The following is a 25,326-nucleotide window of genomic DNA, read 5'->3' as shown; positions in this document are numbered from 1 at the left end:
TAACACCAAACGACCTTAACTGAATCAATTTGTTTATCGTAAAGACTAAACTATGCTTCTTGTTAGAAACAATAAAACTAAACTCATCCCCTCTTTTTTCATGTCCAAAATGGTCAGCCATTTGTTTTAGAGCGAAACAATGATTTTAAAAAGTGGAAGTACAGTCAGTATGGAAGAAATAAGTCGCAAGTACTTAAATTATAAACGAACTGGTCATTGCGGCTTATTTTTCAAAGAATACAACACACACAGCACTACGACTCCTCGATTTTAAGGTTAGATTCACATTAAAACCGAGTGGCATTATTGACAGCAGCATTAAAACGAAACGGTTTTAATTCCAAGGCAACCTTGCTTTTATGTAGGATATATGCTCTTGGAACGGTATAAAATAAAACCATTTGATGTTAACAATTCTCTGTCGATAGACTAAATAGTTTTATTTGGTTTTCGGCCATATTGCTTTCTGGAGATGATGAATTGGAGCCTCATAAGAGCCGAAAATCGCGATTCAGAGGACTGGACTGCGCTCCGTATTCTAACTAAAAAGTAAGATTGTTTTGCCTTCGCATTGCAACTGAATTAAAAATAAAATTTTTATTTTACAATTATTTTTCTTTCAAATCAATATTTTTCGGATTTAAATTGTTTTATTATTTTTTTTTAATCGCCAAAAGTCAGAAATTCTAGTGCCGTGAGTTATTTACGGCCGATTTCATAATGAAGTTAAAGGAGGCTTTAAATTTAAAGCTGCCTTTAACTTGAGATTTTCATTTCATAATCAAGTTAAAGGGCCCTTTTTATCAAAAGCCCTCTTTAACTTTAAAGTGCAGATTTCGGACCTTTAAGTTGCTAAAGTCTCCTTTAAAGGGTACATCAGGGCCGCGTCTAGGTCAATTACCGCCCTAGGCAATTCTCTAGTAGCCGCCCTTCAAACATGTACAATTTTTGCGAAAAAAAAATTGCAAGATTTTTTCTTATAATAAGAATACACTAAAAATGGATGTAAACTACGATGTTTATATACCTGTAGCAGAAAAAATTGTCATTCCAGTTCGATCACATCAAAAAAGACTTTAAAAAAATTTTTTTTTTTGACAAAATCGACAAATTTTTAACACGTTCTTGCGTCATACTTGATGGGAAATTATTTTTAATTCTTGACATTTTCGAAAATGACCTTTCAGCGGACACGTTGGCAACTGGGATGCACAAATCAATGTGCAAAGCAATGTCAAATTCATGTATGAATGATGCATCTTGGTCGTCTTTATTTTGTATCAGATTTTTAGCTTCTCTAATAAGATCTTCATTGCTTAATTTTGGCAAATCTGTTAATAACACGAAAACGTTGATAAATAAGTCGATAAGATTCCAGACGTCTATTTAGGTATCTTATCAGAGTGTCGATTATAATATAGAATGTGTGGATTTTCATCTCATCACTACCTGAAAAGTTTAGTTCATCATCGGTCCCCTCGTCAAATTGAATTTTTCTTTTTCTCTTTCTTATTTCTTTATATGTTTTATTTGGGCACAATTTTTTGGCTTCCTTGCGGTAAAGTAACTTGAAAGAGCTCTTCATACTCTTTATATACCTACACATATATCTACACCTATATCTACAAATATTTTTTGTACAGTACTTTTGCCGCCCTCTCATATTGTGCCGCCCTAGGCAACTGCCTATATTGCCTAATGGATAAAGTGGCCCTGGGGTACATAACCTATTTTGATGAGTTGAAAACACAGTAGTTGTTTTTGTATTTAACTTTTAAGGTTAACATAACAGTCAATAATAATAATTATATTATTACTAGGATGAATAATTAATTGTACTTTAAAAGCACAATTATGTATAATTTTGAAACGTCTAGTTCAAGAAATGTATTGTATTCAGAAGACCAAGAATTAACCAGAACAGATGAAGAACAAACTGTTTTGAACAATAATAATATGATGATCTGGATTTTTATCAAATATTTAGGTTGAAAACAAACAGTTTTGTGTGCCTTCTTAAATAGAAAACCAAATAACTTTGCCTACTCTAAGGTAAGTGACTAAAAATTTGTTGATATTAAGTAAAAACAATGCTGTTTATTTATTTTAGAGGTGGATGCATTACTGCCATGAAACAAATTCTGTTGGATTTTATGCATCAGGAAGTATGCAATTAAATGTAGCTGATTTTACGGTAGTGTCCAGAGGTTCAGCAAGTAGAATTATAAAAATAATATCCTTTACAATTGCAAGAATCATCAAGAGATGGAAAGCTGTTGAAGATGTTTACAAGATTGCTGTATTCCCTAGAATAATGAGTACAATATGGGTTATACTTTAGTTAAAATAGATTCTGCAGCTGTCCACGGTGCAGAAATTTTCAGGTCCAGAAAATCATTTTTATGCATTGAATGTCCAGTCAGTGATGCAAAATTTAAAATTAGAGATATTGTTGTACTGTGGCCATTAAATAAGACAATTTTAATAATAGTAGGCTAAAGCATAATTCAGGGGCTTAGAATCACACAAACGTAGCTACATTTTGTTTTATTTTCATCTACAGAAATATTAGTGTTACAGTAAATGAACGTTATATGTACCTAAGTATGAATGTGCAAATCAGAACTAAGGCAAGTGGACATAAGTTCATGTGAATCTTAAATAAGAAGTTTAATGTAGTTATGTTTGTGTGACCCTAAGCCCCTGAATTTTGAAAGTGGTATCTCTGGCCATTACATATTGATTGGTGACAGTGACGAACAAGGAAAGTAGTAGAACAGCAATATGAGTTGTGGAAATGAAGATTTCGTATACTCCGCTTAGGAATGAGACTACAATTAGAAAACATGTGATTGTTGCAGCTAGAGTGCTTCATAATATTGCCATTGATATGGATGACAATTTTCCTGTGAATAAAACTGAAGATGAAGCAAACGATGAATAATGAATAATTACAACCGACAAAAAATAATGAAAATATTTCAGAAAACAATATAACTGTGTTAATAAATGAACACTTTGATAGATTGTAAATATATTTATTAATAAAACCAAAATGAATATATTGCACTTTTTATTTATTGTAGTTTATCCCATTTTTTTATAGACCTGGAGCCTGGATCCCACATACTAAAAAAAGTTAATTAATAGCAAGCTGAAAGTTTGTTAATAGCTTAACAGTGTCTAGTCGGCCAAACTTTGATGTATGGGAACACTGGAATGGGGGAAGTTCTAATTGTGGAACAGGTTAAAAATTTGGAACGTAGAACTACCAAAACGTTCCACGTATTTTGTCGGACAGAACTTCCAATTGGTTTGTTTCCATTTCATTAAACTTTCATGCAAAAATCAGACTGGTGTTTATCATCAACTGGGCATTTTAATGAGTGGAACACGAAGAACATGTCAAATTACAGGAATCATGTTGGTTAGTAATAGCAGTCTGATTTTTGCATGAGAGTTTAATGAAAGGGTAACAAATCAATTGGATGTTCTGTCCGACAAAATACATGGGACGTTTTCGTAATCTGACTTTCCAAATTTTTAAACTGTTCCACAGTTTAAACTTCCAGTGTTCCCATGCATCAAAGTTTGTCTGACTAGACACCGTTAAGCTATTAACAAATTTTCAGCTTGCTATTAATCAACTTTTTTTGGTGCACCGGATCCAGGCCTATTAGGTAGTTTTATTTTTAAATCCAATAATTTTATTTTTTTATATTCTGCCTCTTCCCTCTCTATCCTTTTCTTCCTTCTGTTCTGTAAATATGCAATGCAAATGAACATTAGCTTGCCTGTACATGATACTCAATTATTTGGATAATTTAAATTATTTTCAACAAATAAAATATTGTACCGACCTTTCCTTTATTCTTCACATTTATTTATTAAATTTCTATCTTTTGTAACAAAAGAAGTTCCTCCTCTTTGCTAAAGTTTGTATATAGAAGTAATTTTTTGTTATCTCGTTATCTGTCCATTTTTTTTAGATTTAACTTTTTATTGATGAGTAATTAAGTAATAGTAGGTGTATATAATTATTATTAAATATAGTAATACCTATACAATAATAAAATTAAAAAGCAAGTATTAGGTCATTAAAAAGAAAAGTAGAGTAATAGTAAATATATAGAAATAGTAATAACAATAAGTAATAATAATTATTATAATAATTAAGTAATAATAAGTAACTTTTTGTAGTAAAAAACAATAATTATAGGACGAGTATCCTACAAACTTGCAAAATGTATGACATTCAAATGTCATTATTTCCATTTTAGTTCAAATATAACATAATTCAGTTTAACCAACAGTATAAAATTTCATTAAAACACACTTTACTAAAAGAATCCCTTAAAGCGAATTATGAAATCAAACATCGTAACAGCCGCTTTAAAGTCCACTTTAACATAAAGCCTCCTTTTACTAAAGTCAACTTTTTCGAATGATTATGAAATCGGCTGTTAGACCTATTTTTGTTAACATTATCAATAAAGTTGGGTGCGTGAGTGTTTTTCTACCTTGGCAGTCCGAAATAACCAAGTATTTTTTATTATTTTATGGTTACAAATACGTATCTACTACCTATCATAACACATGGTAAAATTTGTTGGCCTATATGGAGTATATGGGTTTAAAGAATCATTTAATATTGTCTTTAAAAGTCTCCATTTTAGAAACCTTTTTAAGTTTGCTATAAAACTGCCTACACTTAAAGTGTCTTTTAACATGGTTATAAAAGCACCATCACAGCAGTTTTAAAACCAGTTCCTTAAGAAAACAAAGTTTTAAAAAGGATTTTATTTTTGGTTTTATTGACCTCTTTCAGTGTGGACCCTTTTATGCTAAAAGCGGTTTTATTGCAACCTTAAGGTTTACTTAAAAACCAATTGGTTTTATTTTTTTTGTTTTATTCTACAGTTTTAAAGCATCCTTAAAAGACTTAATAAACCCGTTCGGTGCTACTGGGGAGGTGAATGGCAAATTTTGATTACCTATTCTTTATGTTTTCAAGGTCGCTGAATCCGAAGGTGAAGTTTATTTTTATCTAGAATTGGTGGAACACGTTCAAAAATCGAATTTTAAGCAAAAATCAATTTTGATGATTTTTCAACTTTAACTCGCTGTATCTTTGGTCGCTGTAAATATTTCCTTTTGAAAATTCTACTGTATCATCTTTGGAGTATTTAGATAACAATAAGATTTGTTTAAAATGTATATAAAAAAGGGTTGTTACGTTTTAAACATTTGTCGTCAGATTTCTTTAGTTTCATGTTTACTTAAAAAAGTTGAGTGACTAACTTTTTAGTTTATAATTTTAACCAACATAGCATCAAAACATAAGTCATGAAGATCTTTTCTGGAAAATATCAAGTCAAAATATGCGGTAGGAAAAAATGTTAATATTTCAGTCTTACTATAATAAAAGTTATGATTTTTTTAAAGTAAAAGGTGCAGATTCCTGAATTGCAAAGTTTAATCAAAAAAGTTAAGTGACAATATTTGAAATTTAGCTTTTTAATCAAATTTATGTTAAAATATAGAGTACAAAGAACAAAATGTTGTATAGAAAAAAAAAATGGTGCAACCTTTAATTTTAAGAAAAACGTGATTTCATTTTTTTTATTTTTAGGGTAAAATTGCCATTTAGACAATGTTTCCCCACTTAAAATTCAAAATAAACCTCACTTTCGTTTTCAGCACCATCAAAAACCACCATCAGCACCATGACTAAAATTAGCCATTCACCTCACCGTGGTCAGTATCTCGAGAAAAAAGCGTTTTTGGGGGGAGTGCCACTCGTCTATAGTCACATAACATTTTTCCTACTGCATATTTTGACTTGAAAATTTTCCACAAAACTTCATCATGACTTATGCTTTAATGCTGTGTTGGTTAAAATTAAAAACTAAAAAGTTTGCCGCTCAACTTCTTTAAGTAAACATGAAACCAACGAAATCTGACGACTAAGCCAAGCCGCACACCAAAGAAACATGAAACGAAAAACATGAAACATGAAACGAAAAACATGTTTCATGAAACTAAAACACTGCTAAACAAATCTCAAAGTCCGCCTACCAATAAAACGAGTGTGATTCATGCTCATGACACATTTTTATTTTCGGAGAGTTTCATAAATGGCCGAACGTATATTTGTTTAGCACTGTTTTATTTCCATGAAACATAATTTACGTTTCATGTTTCTTTGATGTGCGGCCTGCCTTAATGTTTAAACATTAACAACGCCTCTTTTAATTTGTATAAACATATCGGATACATCTAATTGTTATCTAAATACTTCATAGAAGATACAGCAAAATTTTCAAAAGGAAATGTTTACAGCGACCAAAGATATAGCGAGTTAAAGTTGAAAAATCATCTAAATTGATTTTTCGCGTTTTTGCAAAAAATTTGATTTTTGAACATGTTCCACCAATTCTAGATAAAAATAAACTTTATATTCGGATTCAGCGACATCGAAAACATACAGAATGACCCAAATTGGTCATTCAGCTTAAAGTTGATTTTCGTGGTCGGTATAACGTCGTTTTAGGGATTGCTGCCGCTCGCCTATTCTGGTTTACTTCCAGAGAGTCGTCAATGGGCGACGCCTGCCACAAGCCAAGAACTTACATCATATTTACTAATTACTTTATTGTAGATTGTAAATTAGCAATGAATAAACAAATAAAAAAAATTTAGGTTTAAAAAACTATACCAAATATTTACTTACTACCATTCAGCTTCTCTTGGAGTATCATTAAATAGGAAAGCCTCTTTACTGAGATCAATTTCTTGGAAACCAATTGCAAATAAGTCTGGAGGATTTTCATCGTAACTTAACCAATTCTTTAGTGATATTGATGGAGGTTGTCCATTCACATTCCATGTACCAACAAATATTCTGCAAATAAAATGTCAAATTAAAAATTAAGTACATAAATTAGAAGTCCCAGATCTAAACAGTACATCTGAAATTTCTCGTGGAACCACATTCTGGTAACTTCCTTAATCTCTGCCTTTTATAATTTATGGCAAGGAGATGACGAATAAAGGAGACGAAAGGGACTCTACAATTTGCAATCACATTATGTTTATTTGTCTAGGAAAAATTCCAACGAAAGTTAATAATTACGTTTACTCAAAATTTAGTAAAATGAAAACTTAAAAACAGCTTATGTTTAATTTCAGTTTAGATATGATCCACCATCCCCATACGTCCGTTTCTGTCTCTCCAGACCTCTTCAGTGGGGCTACATGAACACCTCTGAATCGTGCAATTCGTATATAGAGAAGAAAGTATACAGGGTGAGACACCACTAACGCGACGGAAGATTACAGCGAAATGGTAAAAGATTTGAAAAAAATTTAAATTGAATAGTTTGTAAGTTGATAAAAGCTACATTTTAAAATTATTTTAAAATATACAGGGTGTCCCAATAAACGGCGGCGTATCAAAGTTATATTTTTTCGTATGGAACACCCTGTATTTTATTGATTTTTTTAATTGTCCCCAAAAAATAAGGTATAGTTTCATAAGGCTTCCCTATACCTATGTACAGAGTGTTCTGAGTTATGTTGACTTTTCTTAAAATGTAAAGTTTTAAAAGAAGGCTTATTCTCAAGTTATTTACAAAATTATAAAAACATTACTTTTACATCTAAATAGTTGGATATTGGTTGAATGTATTTCATGATTAATTATTACACATTTGTCTACAGGGTGTTCAAAATTTACAGTTTCATTAGTGGAGTATTCAATGTGTCATATGATGCTTATTTTAAATGGAACACCATGTATATTAATAAATAATTATACTAAAGAAATTTACATCTTTCGAATGGTATATGGATGTCGTATACCTAGGTGTCATAGTTTTTGCGTAATTTACAATTATTTAAATTCTTAATCTGTAAATCGATTTTAAAACAAAAGATGAAGTTAATTAATGTCATTGTATGACATTGTCATTTTATGACACGGTCTGGTAACTATCTTATAATTAATGCATTCCATGCTTGATTATTACACATTTATTTACAGGGTGTTCAAAATTTACAGTTTTATTATTGGATTATTCAATGTAGCATAATATGATGGTTATTTTAATAGAACACCATGTATATTAATAAGGAATATACTAAACACAGGTTGTTCCTCTTTCGAGTGGTATATGGCATATGTTCTATAACTAGGAGTCATTTTGTACTATGATTATTTATTTTAAATTCCTCAGTTTACTTTCTACAAAATTGAAGATGTCTTCATTAAAACGTTAATGAAATTAAATAAAATAAAAAAATTCGTCTTAAAAACTTCATTAGCATTCAAAATATAAATTCCTAATTTTTAAAATATTCTCAGTAACAATTTACAATACTGCTGTTTTCAAAATATACTGATAATAACATCAAAACAAAACACAATGAATTTATATTTTTTATTGTACCAGGAAAACTTACAGAAAAGTATACAGTAACCAAAAAACAATCAGATATTATTAGTTTTCCTTTCCATATTAGTCCATGTGTGAGGCCACTTTCGTATGAAAAACGTTTCTGACTCGATTTCTTTGCGGATTTCTGTTCAAAAATGTCCCCTTTAAACAAATCAGAAGGGTGCCGGGTGAAACAATTTTTTAAGCAAATTCAAAATTACTTTTTTGCCTCGAAAAATGTATTTTTAGGTTTCTTGGGTAATTATAAACAATATTTCTTGTCATATTTCTGAAAAGTGAGTTAGTTATAAGCGATTTAAAATCTGAAAAATGCGAAAATATGCATTTGTGATGCTTAACTCTTAAGATTTAATAAAATGACAGATCTTTTTTATTTAAGATGACCCAAAAATGCTAAAACCATATTTTCGCGGGCAAAAAAGATGATGTTTTGAATTTGTTAAAAAAAATATTAACAATTTCTGCCCAAAAATTTCGCCCGGCACCCTTCCGATTTGTTTATAGGGGATATTTTTTAACAATAATCCAAAAAGAAACCGAATCAGAACAGTCAGACACAGGCAGCATAAATCCGGACCCCGGAAGTGTCATAGGTTTTCGAAGCGGACCCTCAGGGAAACTAATTGGTGACCCCTGACCTAAGTGGCCAAATATATGGACCGAATCTATCTATCCATTTATTTCTAAATTTTATGTTGAGGTTGTTCTTAACATCACGTCAAAAATAAGCAGGAGCTCCGTCCAATTGGAGCCACATGTTTGTTCGCACGCTAAGTGGAAGGTTTTAAGAAGGATCCAAAAAACTTGTTTTAAGAAATTTAAAAAAGCTGCTCTATTTAGATTTTCGTCAAAGAAATATGGATCGGTAACGTACTCGCTCAGAATACTGCCCCAAACATTAACACTTCATCGGTGTTGGTGATCAACAGTAAAATGTTTGTTTACGAAATCATAATAAAATGAAAGTTATGTCTATTAACTAGACGATTATTATGAAAAGTAGGTAGATTCGTCTGTACACATTCTTAAAAAAATCAGGATCTTCTCCAAATTCTTAAGTCTATAAACGAAAAGTTAAACGTTCCTTTTCTGTCTAATGCTGGTGTAGTTGAGTTTTATACGGATGATAGTGTTTTTTCTTATGTATTCTACATACACTCGTTTGACTGATTTCCAATTGACTCGAAATTTTTCACGTACTAGTATTTGAGTTTTCCGCAACAGAAAGCAGGACATCAAGTTCGTTGACGTCATTAAAAATAAGTGGTTTATTTTTATTTAACTTTTCGTACCTATGCAACCTTACCAGTAGCACGGAATATATCGAGAAATTTCTCAAAAACGTCCTTTTTTGGGTGTCTTCTATCAGGATACCTTTAAGCGTAAACTTTGAAGCACGGCAAATTAGCTAAACATGTGATGTACATAAACTTAAAAAAATACGTGCTACATAATTTAAAATCGCACCGGCGGCTCTAATCATCAAGAGATTTTAGGGTGTGAGTTCATACAATAATATTTATGCTAGAGAAAAGAAATTATTAATTTTTTGGGCGCCATTAATAGATCAGAATCTATTACTATTTATCTATATAAAAATTACAAAAATGTTACGAAAAAAATGGTATCCCTTTGACTACTAATGGTACTTACCCTTGTTGTCTGTGGTAGGCTGCATTTCCTAATACAATAAGGATACATAGATGGATTGTGCGAACAGAAAAAGACGAAATAAGTTTTAACATAGTTACCATTTATTTAGATAGAAAATAGTCATTAAACTGAGTTGATTAGAAAAATAAAAAAATAAGTTCAAAAAAAAGGAAAAGGAACGAAACAGTTTATTGCAAAATACCTGGTGATAATCCGTTGTTGTTGAATTGCTGGAATCGGGTTAGCTCGCCAGAGTTGTGGATACGACGAAACCACTTTCACTTTTCACTTTCATTTTTAGAGTTAAAGTACTGTTACATAATTGTTATCATATTATACGAAAAATAAAAATTCCATAGTTCTTTTTGTTTTATGAAAAGAAAATAACTGCATTCATGATTATTAGTGATACTTCTCACTGACTTGATAATTAAACATATTTTATTTAGACCATTGTCTTAAAAAAAATGGAACTGCGTTCCACGATGATTGAATTAAGTGCGGTTTATATGATACATATTAAACGGAAGTCTTATCCGCAAATGTTGAACTGAGTTCTGTTTGAACGAAACATATTCACGCCGTACTAAGAAAACTATTATTTTATCGTACCGGACACAACACAGAGAATATACCGGTATGGTATTTAAGACAACATATCGCATTTGCGATTTTCACGACAGAATCTTTAAGATTCCATTTTGCCTATTTAGGCACAGACAAGAAAAAATGCAGGTCTTCACTGCATGACCGCTAGAACTTAATTGATTCCTTCTTGTCCTAATCTCGGACAAGATTCCTCTCTGCTCTCTATATTCACCTCCCTTTTTCACAGCTATCGCATAATTTTACCAATAATCATCATTCCGAAATTTTCGTACCAATCACATAGCTGGAAAATAATGTTTAGACCAGCCTTATTATGATCATACGTTTCTTTTTCGGCCAATCACCACGAGTGTCCTTTTTGTAACCGTTTAAGGATTCCCACGAAAGTTACTGCGTTGTAACCTTGTGGAATTCTGAGATTTCTATCACTCAAACAACTAGCAATCTTTCCTATTCTTCTTTTTATGAGGCATATCCTGTGCAAAGTAAATACTTTTAGGAAAGTTGTCTTCGAGCCCTAAAGTCTCTTTGTCATTTTACTGCCTGCAATAGCTAAATGACCAGCTTAGGCGTCTAGAATTTCTTAAAATATTAATCCTTCCGCTTTCTTGTGGGTGGCCTAAGAGAAACGCGTTGGGAAGTACATTTCGTCTTACTTCTATCTATAACGCAGAGACGGACTTTTGCGATATTTAGATTGTGATTCTTCGAGCCTGTTTCACTGCCTCCCCCACGATTTCAACTTCGTGCTAACCAGTTTGAAATCGGAAACGGAAATAAAAAAATGAAACAGCAAAAAAATGAAAACCACATTTGTTAGTCACCATATCGTAATATCGTTCAGAGGCCTTAGGCTTTCTCTAACGATCAATACATGTCTTACAATCTAGACATGGACGCGTTAGTCATAACACAAAAAATTCACAAGAATACAACGACGCAATTCGTCATCGTAGACACAAAAAAAATAAAAACACAAAAATAGGGCAAGATATGTTAACGTTTTTTCGGATGCATAGGTTTCTTTCAACCTAGACTAACACCACGAATAACATAAGAATAATGATGTCTTAGCATCATTAACGCCATAAAAAAAATAACATGTTATCCTTGACTTGGATGCATAAAGTCTCTCATTCATGACTTATTCCAGAGATAACACAATATAATAACGCCATAAGCAGTTATTACTTACGGACCAAAAAAAAAACAAAAAAAAAAGGGAGTTACTGATAGTTCTAAGTTGGACCTTGTAATTCTATAAAGATAAGCCTGTAATTAGTTTATTGTGGAAAAATGGACACATTGCTTTTCAGAAACTTACTACTCTTTCAAGAACAGGGGGGATTAGGAAAAAATTGATATTTTAACTTCGTTGTGGTAACCAGAACAAGCGATAACTGACGCGTATCATACGCCTATCATAGGAACATTTTCGGTGGGGTCAACTTAAGGTAGGGTCATAGTCGGTAGAGTCTATTATTCAAAGTTACACAACCAAACGGAAGTTTTAGGAAATGACATAGGAAGTCATCACCTAAGGTCTGTGGCTAAATTGCGATTATGAATGGCTTCTCATTCCGACGAGTCAACTGGCGGGAATCCGCTCACTTCATCCCTAGCCTTTCTCAGTGTCTGGCCATCCATACCGTAAAGGGGGTTAGACAACATATTTTAATAGAGGGGGCTGAAATTCATAGGTCCTTGAAGTAAGAATAAACTTAGGCAAAACAAATAGGTTCTATTACGAACTATCACTAGTAACTGTACTAAGGACTTCTGATATCAATCTAGATACCAAAAAAAAATAAGAAACGATTTTCAAAAAAAATATAAAAAACATTTTCCCTAAGCTTAAGCTGGATTGCATATAAGCGAAGGTAGTATATCCTAGAAGGATACCAAAAAAATAAAAAAATAAAAAAAATCAAACTTTTTATTATGGAAAAAAAAATTTACTTCTATATCGGACTAACGCACGACATAAAAACATTTGAAGAAGGATTTTTAATATTTCCTTTCAACAAAACAAAAAAATTTTATTCTTATAACTAGGTAAAACAGTTCAAAGAACTGGGGTGTGAGCCAAACTGAGTTGCTCTGGAGATCAACGTGCGGAATCCCCTACACTACTTCCAGAGGCTCGTCTCCTTCGCGACAACATCAAAAAAAAATATATCAAATAGATAAACATTGACCGCAGCGGGACAATTCCCTACTATTGGTCTACACCACACATCAAAAAAAAGGTTGTCGAGACAGCTCTAAAAAATTTATGCGCGTCTCTCGTCCTGAAGGGAACGAGGCACTTGGGGACGGTTTTGCCGAAGCAAAGTTGTATTCAACGTACTACGTACTAGGGTATCAGTGCATTACTGATCCCACGCCAAAATTTGTTGGAAGAGAAACAAATCCCTTCCAGGAAAAAGTTCGCAATTTGCGCGACTTTTCCTTTAACACGGACCACGGAGGAAATGGGGTGTCGCTAAAAAAAATTACCGAAGTATTTAGATTATAATATGCTTTCAGATCAAAAATTCATATGTCCAAAATCATTTATTTGAAATCACACTTTCCAAAATTGAAGAATTTCGACTAATAAAAAAATTTGGTGCACAAAACACAAAAAAAATTATTTCTCTCAAAAAAACTTTAAGCACCTGTACTAAAAAATAGAAAAAATCAAAAATATCTAAAAAATTATATTTAAAGTTGGTTCATATCGCCCTGTAAATAACGGAATATACATTTCTATTCGCTATCGGACAAATCTGAAGCATCTGACGAAACATTGACGGATGAATAAGCTTTTAAATCTTTAATATGCCAATTTCCAGCATTGGAACCATCTGGATTCCTAAGAACGTAAACTAACGAGGATAGTTTTTTAATTATGGTACATAAAATATATTTGGGAGCCAATTTTGCCATGAAATGTTTCGGGGCGCTAGATAAAACCATATTTTTTCTCCAAACTTGATCGCCAACGTTAAACTGTACGTCGCGTTTACGCAAATTATATGTTTTTGCATTTCTCTGATATGCACGAGACAAATTTTTACGCACGGCCGTGAAAACTTCTTTTATTCCCGTTACTTCGGACGCGTAATTATCGCGATCACCCGGTAGGATTTCTATATCAACAAAATCATGGGGTATTTGACCGTAATAATTTCCAGACAACGGTACGTGTCTAGCAAAATTTAAAAATGCCGGTGAATATTTGGTTACTTCATGTTTCGCTGTGTTCATGGCTTGCCGAATTTCATGTATGTGTTTGTCCCAATCGCGGTGTTCGTCAATATAACTTCTGATTGCCGTACCAATAGTACGATTGCTCCTTTCAACAAAATTTACTTGGGGAGAATAAACTGCAGAGAACCAGATTTTTTGGACTGCATATCTCTCACAAAGATCTTTCATTATTTTACAATTTAAATTAGAGGCATTATCACACATAAGATGTTGTGGAACTCCAAATATGAGAAACACCTGTTCCTCTAAAAATTTACAGATATTTGAAGCAGTAGCCTTGCGAAGAGGATGTAACAAAGTGTACTTAGAAAACCAATCTGAGACCACCAGCAACCACGTAAAACCGTTTCTACTTCTGGTTAAAGGGCCTATTAAATCAACGGCGATAATTTGCCATGGGTATTCGGCTTTTTTCTCTTTACCCATTTTACCCATTTGCGCCATATTTGGTGCTTTTTGTGCTCCACACGTTTTGCAGGCACGGACATATTTAACAACATCTCTTCGCATTTTTGGCCAGTAATAATTTTCTTGGATTCGAGCAAGAGTTTTATAAACACCAGGATGGGCACAAGTTGCAGGATCATGACACGACTTAATAACATCCTCACGTTGAGGTTTGGGAACAAGGACTTTCCACTCGATTAAATTTGAATTAAAAGGAAGACAAGCCGGAATAAATTTGTATATGAGGTCGTTCTCTACTTTCCAATGTGGAAAACTTTCTGGGTTAGACAAAATCTTTGTACGCAAATCATCGTACCAGGGATCGATGCGATCAGCATCAACTTCAAGATAAGCAATTTGATCATTCTCATGAATCCTACTAAGTGCATCAGGCACCTTATGACATGCTCCTTTACGATGGACGATTCGGAAATCAAACTGTTTGAGACGCATAGCCCAACGAGCTAAACGGCCTGTGGGATTTTTTAAATTTCTAAGCCATAACAACGAATAATGGTCAGTGATGAGGGTAAATTCAACACCATCTACGTAAGGACGAAATTTTTCAACAGCAAACAAAGCTGCAAGGGCCTCTTTCTCGGTGGTTCCATACGAACGTTCTGCTCTTGTCAAAGACCGACTAGCATAGGAAATCACCTGTTCTCCACCGTCTATTTCTTGAGTCAATACAGCTCCTAGACCGGTGTTACTTGCGTCACACTGAATAGTGAAGGGACGAGAATAATCGGGTTGTACTAGAACTGGAGAAGATACTAAAGCTTCCTTTATGGCGATAAAAGCATTCTCAGCTTCTGATGTCCAAACTATAGGTTCTTTCTTTTTCTTTCCTTTCAAAAGATCATTGATAGGGGAAACAAGGGTAGAAAAATCTTTGACGAAGCGTCTATACCAAGAACAAAGACCAATAAAACGTTTAATCTCCGTTGTGTTAGTTGGACGGGGATAATTAACCATAGTGGAAATTTTGTCGGGGTCCGACCGAAGAGAGTTATCACCGACGATATAGCCTAAATACTTCAAAGTTGTTTTGAAAAATTCACATTTGTCTACATTTATCGTAAGGTTAGCATCCTTTAGTTTATCTCGAACTTGTCCTAACAAGGCAACGTGTTCCTCAGCAGTGGAAGAACAAACAATAATATCATCCAAGTAAGTAAAAATAAAAGGTTCGAATTCTGGTCCAAAAATTTGATCTACTAATCTTTGCTGGGTTTGAGCACTATTACAAAGACCAAAAGGCATCACAGTAAATTGAAATGATCCACGGCCAACAACAGCAAAAGCAGTTTTTTCTCGCGAAGATGGATCAAGAGGGATCTGCCAAAAAGCTTTTTTCAAATCTATCGAACTTATATATTTAGCGTTACGCAATAATGACAAAATTCGGTCAATATTGGGGAGAGGATATGTGTCATGACGAGTAACTTCATTAAGATTCCTGCCATCAAAACAAAACCTAAACTCGCCTGTCTTTTTCTTTACAAGCAAGACTGGACTACACCAAGGACTGTTACTCGGTTCTATAACTTTAAGTTAGAGCATCTCATCTAATTCGCGATTTAAAATATCTGACATGTATGGCGACATAGGAAAAGGACGTTGTCGAAAAGGCTTTGCGTCACCCGTATCGATAGTCATTTTGATCTTATCTGTTCTTCCTATACCATTCTTTTTGTCTACCTCCTGAAAACTATGGATGACAGCATCCGCTAGAGGTCTTAACTCGGCGGCAAGAGAATCAATCGAACACAAAGATTGTGGAAACGAAACATCGCCTTCAGGTTTTGAAGTTACTATCTCACAACAAGGATTTCTGACACTCCATTTATTTTGTTCGAAATTTATCGCTAAAGAAAATTTTGAAATGAAGTTACTTCCTAAAATAAAATTTATTGGTAGCGATGGCACTACAAGACAACTAATCACATGACAAATTCCATTCGCCACAAACGGCAAATCTACAATACCAGAAACCTTTTTACTCGATCCGTCGGCTAAAGACACATTCTGACTACACGGTAAATCGATCTCAATGTTGTTTCTCTCAAGAAAATCCAATCCCTTGGATCCGACTACAGTAGTGGAACACCCGGTATCTAATAAAAGCGTAAAGGGTTGCGAAAGAATTTGAACCTCTAAGTAAGGTCTGTTATCGAATGGCTTTGAAGCAATGACCGGAGATAATTTTGACGAATGTTTATAAAAATTTTTTACTGTACCTAGCCATTTGTACCAATCAGAGACATTAAAATTTTCTGGAAACTTATTATCGGCCGCAAAACATGAATGTTCGGGGTTTGAAATTTTATTGTGAACACTCTTACCGAACTTAAGGGTGTTGGTTATTCGTTTTTTGAAGGTTTGACACAGTTTGGGCATGTCCTTACCGTAACATTATCTGCGCCACATCGGAAACAAAAATATCTATCAAAACGCTGTTTACAGTCGTTGAAATTGTGCCCGCGTCTTCGGCAATTAAAACAAACGATCATCTTCGATTTATTCGAAGTACTTTTACTAGGGTTTTTCGCCTCAGAATTTCGCGGAGCCGAGCGATCGTCATTATTTTTAAAATTTGCTTTTCCGTTAGGAACATTGGCTTTTCTGGAGGGACCGGGTAACTCATGATTAACATAAGCGACGGACGTTTCCTTCTTGACACTAGGCATGACCACATTATTCTCTAGTTTACGAATAACAGCTGACAACTCCTCAACAGTATTGGTATCGACTAATGCAATCAACGGAATATATTCAGGGATAATATTTTGCCTCAAGTGTTTCACGATAGTTTTCTCTAAAGGCTGCACCGTCAGCCGTTTTGCCAAAGACATAACCTGTGCCTGAAATAAAGCGAACGACTCATTTTTCTTCTGCTTCCTGGATTTGATCTGGTTCCATAAATCCTCGTCGTAGTCTTGGGGAAGAAACGTAGCCTTCAAAAGACCAATCAATTCGTTCCATGAAGAAACGGTACTACGAACACTCCTGAACCACACAGCAGCGCTACCTGTAAATAACTCGATAGCTGATCTGAAAAGAACCTCTTGTCCTACATTACGGGATTCAGCCAGGTCTCTAACTTTTTCTATGAAAGGGAAAACTTTAGAATCTCCACTAAACTTAATTTTACAATCAGCTAAATTAGTTGGATGCGACACCTGAACGACGGGAGCTGGAATATTAACGACCGGTTGTGAAGGAATTATATTCGAAGAAACTGATGGCCCAACAGGAACGACTTTGTCATCTAATTGCCCTTCTAAAAGTAAACAATCTGCAGAAACCTCTGCCTTATACTCTTCTTCTTCCTCAAATTCTACGGGTAACCTAGCTATTCTAAAAGATTCGTCTATCTGCTTCTTCTCATCGTTGAATATTAACCTATTTTCCTCTAAATCAATAACGGCCTTTTTACTAAGTAATTTACGAAGCATTGTTTTTTTGTCACTAAGATTTTTCTTAGTCTTAACCCCTCGTATAAACAATTCATAATCAATTTCGTCATTTTTTAAATATTGAACCACGGAGGATTCCATTTTGAATTATATTCTTTCAAAAATTATGCAAAAAAATTCAACAAAACTATTTAAACTCAAAATTTACTGTAAACTTGGAATTGAAAACTAGCAGTTATTATTTTATTTACCTTTGGAATTTTCTCTTTTCATATTTACATTACTATCTTATTTCTTATCTGCGCATCCATCGAAATTTTATAAACAGTATAAAATCTCTATTCAGACACCTTTAGACAACAAGGAGCCACATTTTAAATTAGTGCTGGGAAAAATACCATTTACGTGTAAAACAAAAAAAGGAATGCAATGACGTTGTTTTTAAGTACTCGTTAACACGGAGCAAAAAGAAACAAAAAAATGACAGAAACCTCTAGGTGCGGTCGCCGTTTTATGAATAAAACTTAGGTTGCGTTAAAAATAAAAAAACCTTTTTGTGATATTACTAATTAAGAGTTAGATGAAAAACTTAGCGTTATTTTATGAATCAATAATGAGCAGAACAACGTGGACAAAATAAGAAAACAAACTAATAAGAATTAGACAAGAGATAGCCCCACATGTTGCGCGCCATTTTATGAAGCACGGCAAATTAGCTAAACATGTGATGTACATAAACTTAAAAAAATACGTGCTACATAATTTAAAATCGCACCGGCGGCTCTAATCATCAAGAGATTTTAGGGTGTGAGTTCATACAATAATATTTATGCTAGAGAAAAGAAATTATTAATTTTTTGGGCGCTATTAATAGATCAGAATCTATTACTATTTATCTATATAAAAATTACAAAAATGTTACGAAAAAAATGGTATCCCTTTGACTACTAATGGTACTTACCCTTGTTGTCTGTGGTAGGCTGCATTTCCTAATACAATAAGGATACATAGATGGATTGTGCGAACAGAAAAAGACGAAATAAGTTTTAACATAGTTACCATTTATTTAGATAGAAAATAGTCATTAAACTGAGTTGATTAGAAAAATAAAAAAATAAGTCTTTCGCGTTGCATCTTAAAAGTTCAAAAAAAAGGAAAAGGAACGAAACAGTTTATTGCAAAATACCTGGTGATAATCCGTTGTTGTTGAATTGCTGGAATCGGGTTAGCTCGCCAGAGTTGTGGATACGACGAAATCACTTTCACTTTTCACTTTCATTTTTAGAGTTAAAGTACTGTTACATAATTGTTATCATATTATACGAAAAATAAAAATTCCATAGTTCTTTTTGTTTTATGAAAAGAAAATAACTGCATTCATGATTATTAGTGATACTTCTCACTGACTTGATAATTAAACATATTTTATTTAGACCATTGTCTTAAAAAAAATGGAACTGCGTTCCACGAAGATTGAATTAAGTGCGGTTTATATGATACATATTAAACGGAAGTCTTATCCGCAAATGTTGAACTGAGTTCTGTTTGAACGAAACATATTCACGCCGTACTAAGAAAACTATTATTTTATCGTACCGGACACAACACAGAGAATATACCGGTATGGTATTTAAGACAACATATCGCACTTGCGATTTTCACGACAGAATCTTAAGATTCCATTTTGCCTATTTAGGCACAGACAAGAAAAAATGCAGGTCTTCACTGCATGACCGCTAGAACTTAATTGATTCCTTCTTGTCCTAATCTCGGACAAGATTCCTCTCTGCTCTCTATATTCACCTCCCTTTTTCACAGCTATCGCATAATTTTACCAATAATCATCATTCCGAAATTTTCGTACCAATCACATAGCTGGAAAATAATGTTTAGACCAGCCTTATTATGATCATACGTTTCTTTTTCGGCCAATCACCACGAGTGTCCTTTTTGTAACCGTTTAAGGATTCCCACGAAAGTTACTGCGTTGTAACCTTGTGGAATTCTGAGATTTCTATCACTCAAACAACTAGCAATCTTTCCTATTCTTCTTTTTATGAGGCATATCCTGTGCAAAGTAAATACTTTTAGGAAAGTTGTCTTCGAGCCCTAAAGTCTCTTTGTCATTTTACTGCCTGCAATAGCTAAATGACCAGCTTAGGCGTCTAGAATTTCTTAAAATATTAATCCTTCCGCTTTCTTGTGGGTGGCCTAAGAGAAACGCGTTGGGAAGTAAATTTCGTCTTACTTCTATCTATAACGCAGAGACGGACTTTTGCGATATTTAGATTGTGATTCTTCGAGCCTGTTTCAACTTTAGAAGCTAAGAGACAATTTTAAAAATATTCCCCAATGAAAAGTAGCATGTCTACTCTTTCGTAGATATCGTGTTTATTCATTTTTAGTTACAATTAAATTTGAATGTAATTGGCTCTGCCAAAGCCATTGTTAAGTAAAAAAAAGTTGAATATCATACACTGATGTTTATAGTTTTGATAATTACCAGACCGTACTGTCATAAACTGACAATGTCATACAATGACATTAATTAACTACATCTTTTGTTTTAACATCGACTTACAGATTAAGAATTTAAATAATTGTAAATTATGCAAAAACTTGATCTTGAGAAAGCATATGATAGAGTTCCTCGAGAGATTCTGTGGTGGGCACTCAATAAGAAAGGAGTCCCTGGTGAATATGTAAAGATTGTGAGGGATATGTATGAGGGAGTAACGACTAGTGTTAGGACAGGTGTAGGAGAGACTGATAAATTTCATGTGAAAGTAGGATTACACCAAGGCTCTGTGCTTAGTCCGTATTTATTTTCATTAGTTTTGCACCAGATAACAGCGAAACTACAGGGTAACATTCCATGGTGCTTAATGTATGCTGATGATGTCGTGTTAGTAGGAAATAGTGAAAGAGACTTAGAACAAAAACTGGAACAGTGGAGACAAGCTCTGGAGGAAAAAGGTTTAAAACTTAGTAGGACAAAAACAGAGTATTTGGAATGTTCATTTAAAGATGGAGTTACTACAAATAAAATGATATCTTTGGATGGTGAAGTGATTGTGAAAAGCAATAGTTTTAAGTACCTAGGATCGGTATTACAGAGTAATGGAGAAATAGATGGCGATGCATGCAGCAGAATTAGGGCTGGATGGATGAAGTGGAAAGAAGCGAGTGGTGTGTTGTGTGACAGAAAAATGCCAATGAAGCTGAAGGGAAAATTCTATAAAACAGCCATAAGACCGGCTATGATGTACGGAACTGAATGTTGGGCAGTGAAAAAGAAAGAGGAACAACGAATGCATGTGGCGGAAATGAGAATGCTTAGATGGATGAGTGGAGTGACAAAGAAGGATAAAATTAGAAATGAGTATATTAGGGGAAGTCTAGGTGTGGCACCAATTGATGCCAAAATGAGAGAGCATAGGTTAAGATGGTTTGGTCATGTTCAACGTCGAGACGTTAATCACCCAATACGAAGAATAGCTGAAGTGCAGATTCCTGGAAGGAGTAGGAGAGGAAGACCAAAGAAGACCTGGGGGGAGACGATAAGGCAGGACATGTTGGTAAAGGGGATTGACATTGATATGACCCAAGATAGAGTGGTATGGAGAAATGCAATTAGGGAAGCCGACCCCGCATAGGGATAAGGCAAAGAGAATGATGATGATGATGATATGCAAAAACTATGACACCTAGGTATAGGACATCCATATACCATTCGAAAGAGGTAAATTTGTTTAGTATAATTATTTATTAATATACATGGTGTTCCATTTAAAATAAGCATCATATGACACATTGAATACTCCACTAATAAAACTGTAAATTTTGAACACCCTGTAGACAAATGTATAATAATTAATCATGAAATACATTCAACCAATATCCATCTATTTAGATGTAAAAGTAATGTTTTTATAATTTCGTAAATAACTTGAGAATAAGCGTTCGTTTAAAACTTTACATTTTAAGAAAAGTCAACATAACTCAGAACACTCTGTGCATAGGTATAGGGAAGCCTTATGAAACTATACCTTATTTTTTGCGGATAATTAAAAAATTCAATAAAATACAGGGTGTTCCATAAGAAAAAATATAACTTTGATACGCTGCCATTTATTGGGACACCCTGTATATTTCAAAATAATTTTAAAATGTAGCTTTTATCAACTTACAAACTATTCAATTTAAATTTTTTTCAAATCTTTTACCATTTCGCTGTAATCTTCCGTCGCGTTAGTGGTGACTCACCCTGTATATTATATTTACTGTATTAAAGAATAAACAAATATTCACGAATACAAATTTCGTTAATTTTTGTAGATTTACCAGATCTTGTACTTACGTAAATTCTTGTTTCTGGGTAAACTCCGGTTCTTTTAACTTCAATTGATACTTTAACATAGATTCTCTATTGATTGATGTTTGACCTTGAGCAATTTTTTGCCTAGTAACAGGAATATCATCCTAAAATAATATGTTCGTAAATAGATTTATACAATTTACATAGTGTGATTAATTAAAAGATTGGCCTACACTAGGAAGTATAAGTGGACAATATCCCTCGATTATCCGACCTCGGTGCTATAGTCTAACAAGCTATCTAAGAGACTCATTAATATTCAGCTGAGCGGTGTGTCATTGTTCGACGTGTGAAATTTCATAAACAAGAGATCTACCTATTTTATGAAATGATCCCTTGTTTATATAATTTCACACCTCAAACAATAGCATCCCGCTGAACTGAATATTAACGAGTCTCTTGGATAGCTTGTTAGACTGTAATTGCATGTATTTCTTCCTACTATGCCACATTCAATTTTGAGCGTAGACAATCATCTGTATTATTATACTCCGTCTAATATACTTACCGTTGCACGTCATCCGCGTCATAGCCTGTGACGTCACATGATACCAACACGAAATATTTAGGCGGTAGGTGTGTTCTTTTTTAGAATGATTTTGTCGAGTACACTGGAATTACAGCCACTAGACATATTTTATTATATACGCGTAGAAATAATATTGGAATATTTCTATTAATGTACATTTAAGGACACCTACCCTAACTTGTTTCATTTAATTTGTATAAGTGATATATAAAGCATTTTTATAAAGCACACTTGTTCGGATTACACTATAACTGCGAGCTAACAAAGGTGACATTTTGGCATAAACTGGTAACATTTATTTGACGGTGGTCGTGATGACACTTCATATTATTTTTTATTCTTTACTATAGGTATTTGTTTTATTATATTTCCTGTTTTGATTATTTACTTTAACGTAGGATAATAACTTAATTCTTGTTTTCTAGTTCTAAAGTTTTTATTTATTTACATTCAATATTAATTTGCTTTGTTGTATAATCCACGTTTGCAATAAATATGTGATCTATTTGATTTAAAATGGATTCAGGATTTTTTTATACTTTGGCAACTATGTCAACTTAGATCTCTGACGTAGATAATGACGTGCAACGGTAAGTATATTAGACGAACTTGTATACATTTAAGAAATTGATGTAATGTGAAATTACATCCTTTTTTTTAAATATAAACGGATGTAATCGCATATTTGAACGTGGTTTTCTAATTAACTAATATCAATATTGTCAAAAATTTGGTATCTAATATTTCATTTTATGGCGGCACCACACTTCGCTATGTGCTATTTGTTATGCGACTACGCTGTATGCGTCCTTTGAAGTGTGTAAAAACCGACAACTAGATGGATAGGCGTATTCGCTATGCGGCGCATGAAGCGAATATTGACGAATGAACCCTCCACACTTCGTCTTATGCACATGTAGTCGAATAAGGCGCATAACACATATTGTAGCGAAGTGTGGTGCCAGATTTTACACCACGACCAGTTTTTATAAAGACTACTTATTTTCCTGACATCAACAATAACAAAATGAGAATGCGGGCCTTATCATAAAAGTTTTGTTTACGGTTAGCACACATCATTTCTATATTACTATAATATATTTGTATAATTCGATTTTTCGACTTTAAAATCGGCTATATCGAATTTTGTTCAAGAGATCGAACTGGCAATATACTACTCGTAATGTACGTGAAAAAACACACTGAATTGATATATCGTATGCTCAAGTGGATAGTGGATGCCTTTAGTTCGATTTTTCGACTTTGAAGTCGGTTATTTCGAAGATGGTTTGAGATATCGAAACGCCGTTTTAAATTTGGATTCAGGGGACAAAACTACATATGAATCCATCGGTAGATCGGCTCCAAGTATTGCAGGGACAGCGACGCACAAACGAACAAACGAACGAAGACTTTGCGAATTTATAAACGAAAACAAAGTTTTCGTTGAAAAAGGTTTTTTCAGGTGGTTTTTTCCAACTTACTACGACATCGGTATATCGAAATCACAGTAACTTGTAACCTATTTTTATATTATTTATACCGTAAAATTGTAAAGCTTGTCACACACGTTGAGCTATACTAATATATTATAGCTAAATAGTGAAATATATACATTATACATAGTAAGTACACCTACAGACGATATAAGATATAGTTTAGATTATGTAATAAATGTTTAGTATGTTAGTAAACAAACGATGGCTGCAAGTAGTGTTAATTTTTTGTTAGATTTGATTGGCAGTGCATCATACATCTGAGGATGTATAATGTACCATTTATATAACAAAACACAACTAAACAAAACAACCGCACTTCGTTTTGATAGACTGAACCGTGAGAAGTATAGCGGGGAACAAAATGTGTCCTAATGTAAATATAAAATATCGTTCGACGAGGCATATTCGAGATGTACTATAATATATCGGACGCATAAAAATATATATATTACGGTTTCGTGTATGCAGGCTCACTCATTACTACAGTCCGTACAATATAGATACCGTTGCACGTCATTATCTACGTCAGAGATCTAAGTTGACATTGTTGCCCAATTACAAAAAAATCTTGAATTCATTTTAAAGGAAATATATCACATTATTGCGAAGTGGATTATACAACAAAACAAATTAATATTCAATGTAAATATATGGGTGCGCCAAACCTCTGGTTTTCTTTGATTACGGCTAAACTACGGGATATACAAAAAAGTGTTTTTAACAAAACTAATGTATATCAAAACATTCTATAATTTAAAATTATTTTCGAGTATACAGGGTGAGTCAGAACGACGGTATGAACCAAAGTTGTATTTTTTTAAATGGAACACCCTATATATTAAATCATTTTGGAATATAGTTTTTAAAAATATGAAAAATTTGTATAAGGTCTTATAGGCCTAAAGTTAATAATTTTCGAAATATTTACATTTTTATTGAGAAAAATGGTAATATTTATAGACCTGTGGATTATGTTTCCAAGGTAATAAAAAATTTAAGTGGTAGGTCAAAGTTTTTACAATATAGTGTCATTTTTAAATAATTTAATATCTTTTACTTACAGCCATAAAATATACAG

The 25,326-nt window shown here is 33.4% G+C and overlaps 1 protein-coding gene across 1 annotated transcript in view; it reads right to left on the bottom strand.

Annotated features, from left to right (window-relative positions):
- Positions 1-25,326, bottom strand: part of LOC126879592 (inositol polyphosphate 5-phosphatase OCRL) — a 185,474-nt gene that overhangs the window by 111,221 nt on the left and 48,927 nt on the right. The window contains exons 5-6 of the mRNA XM_050642760.1: positions 22,203-22,324; positions 6,734-6,904 (exon numbers count right to left, since the gene is read on the bottom strand). Coding sequence (XP_050498717.1) covers positions 6,734-6,904; positions 22,203-22,324 — 293 coding nt within the window. The remainder of the gene's footprint in view (positions 1-6,733; positions 6,905-22,202; positions 22,325-25,326) is intronic.

Source organism: Diabrotica virgifera, chromosome 2 (assembly GCF_917563875.1).
Source record: "Diabrotica virgifera virgifera chromosome 2, PGI_DIABVI_V3a".
NCBI classification, from domain to species: Eukaryota; Metazoa; Arthropoda; class Insecta; order Coleoptera; family Chrysomelidae; genus Diabrotica; species Diabrotica virgifera.
This window is presented reverse-complemented; position numbering and strand designations above follow the sequence as displayed.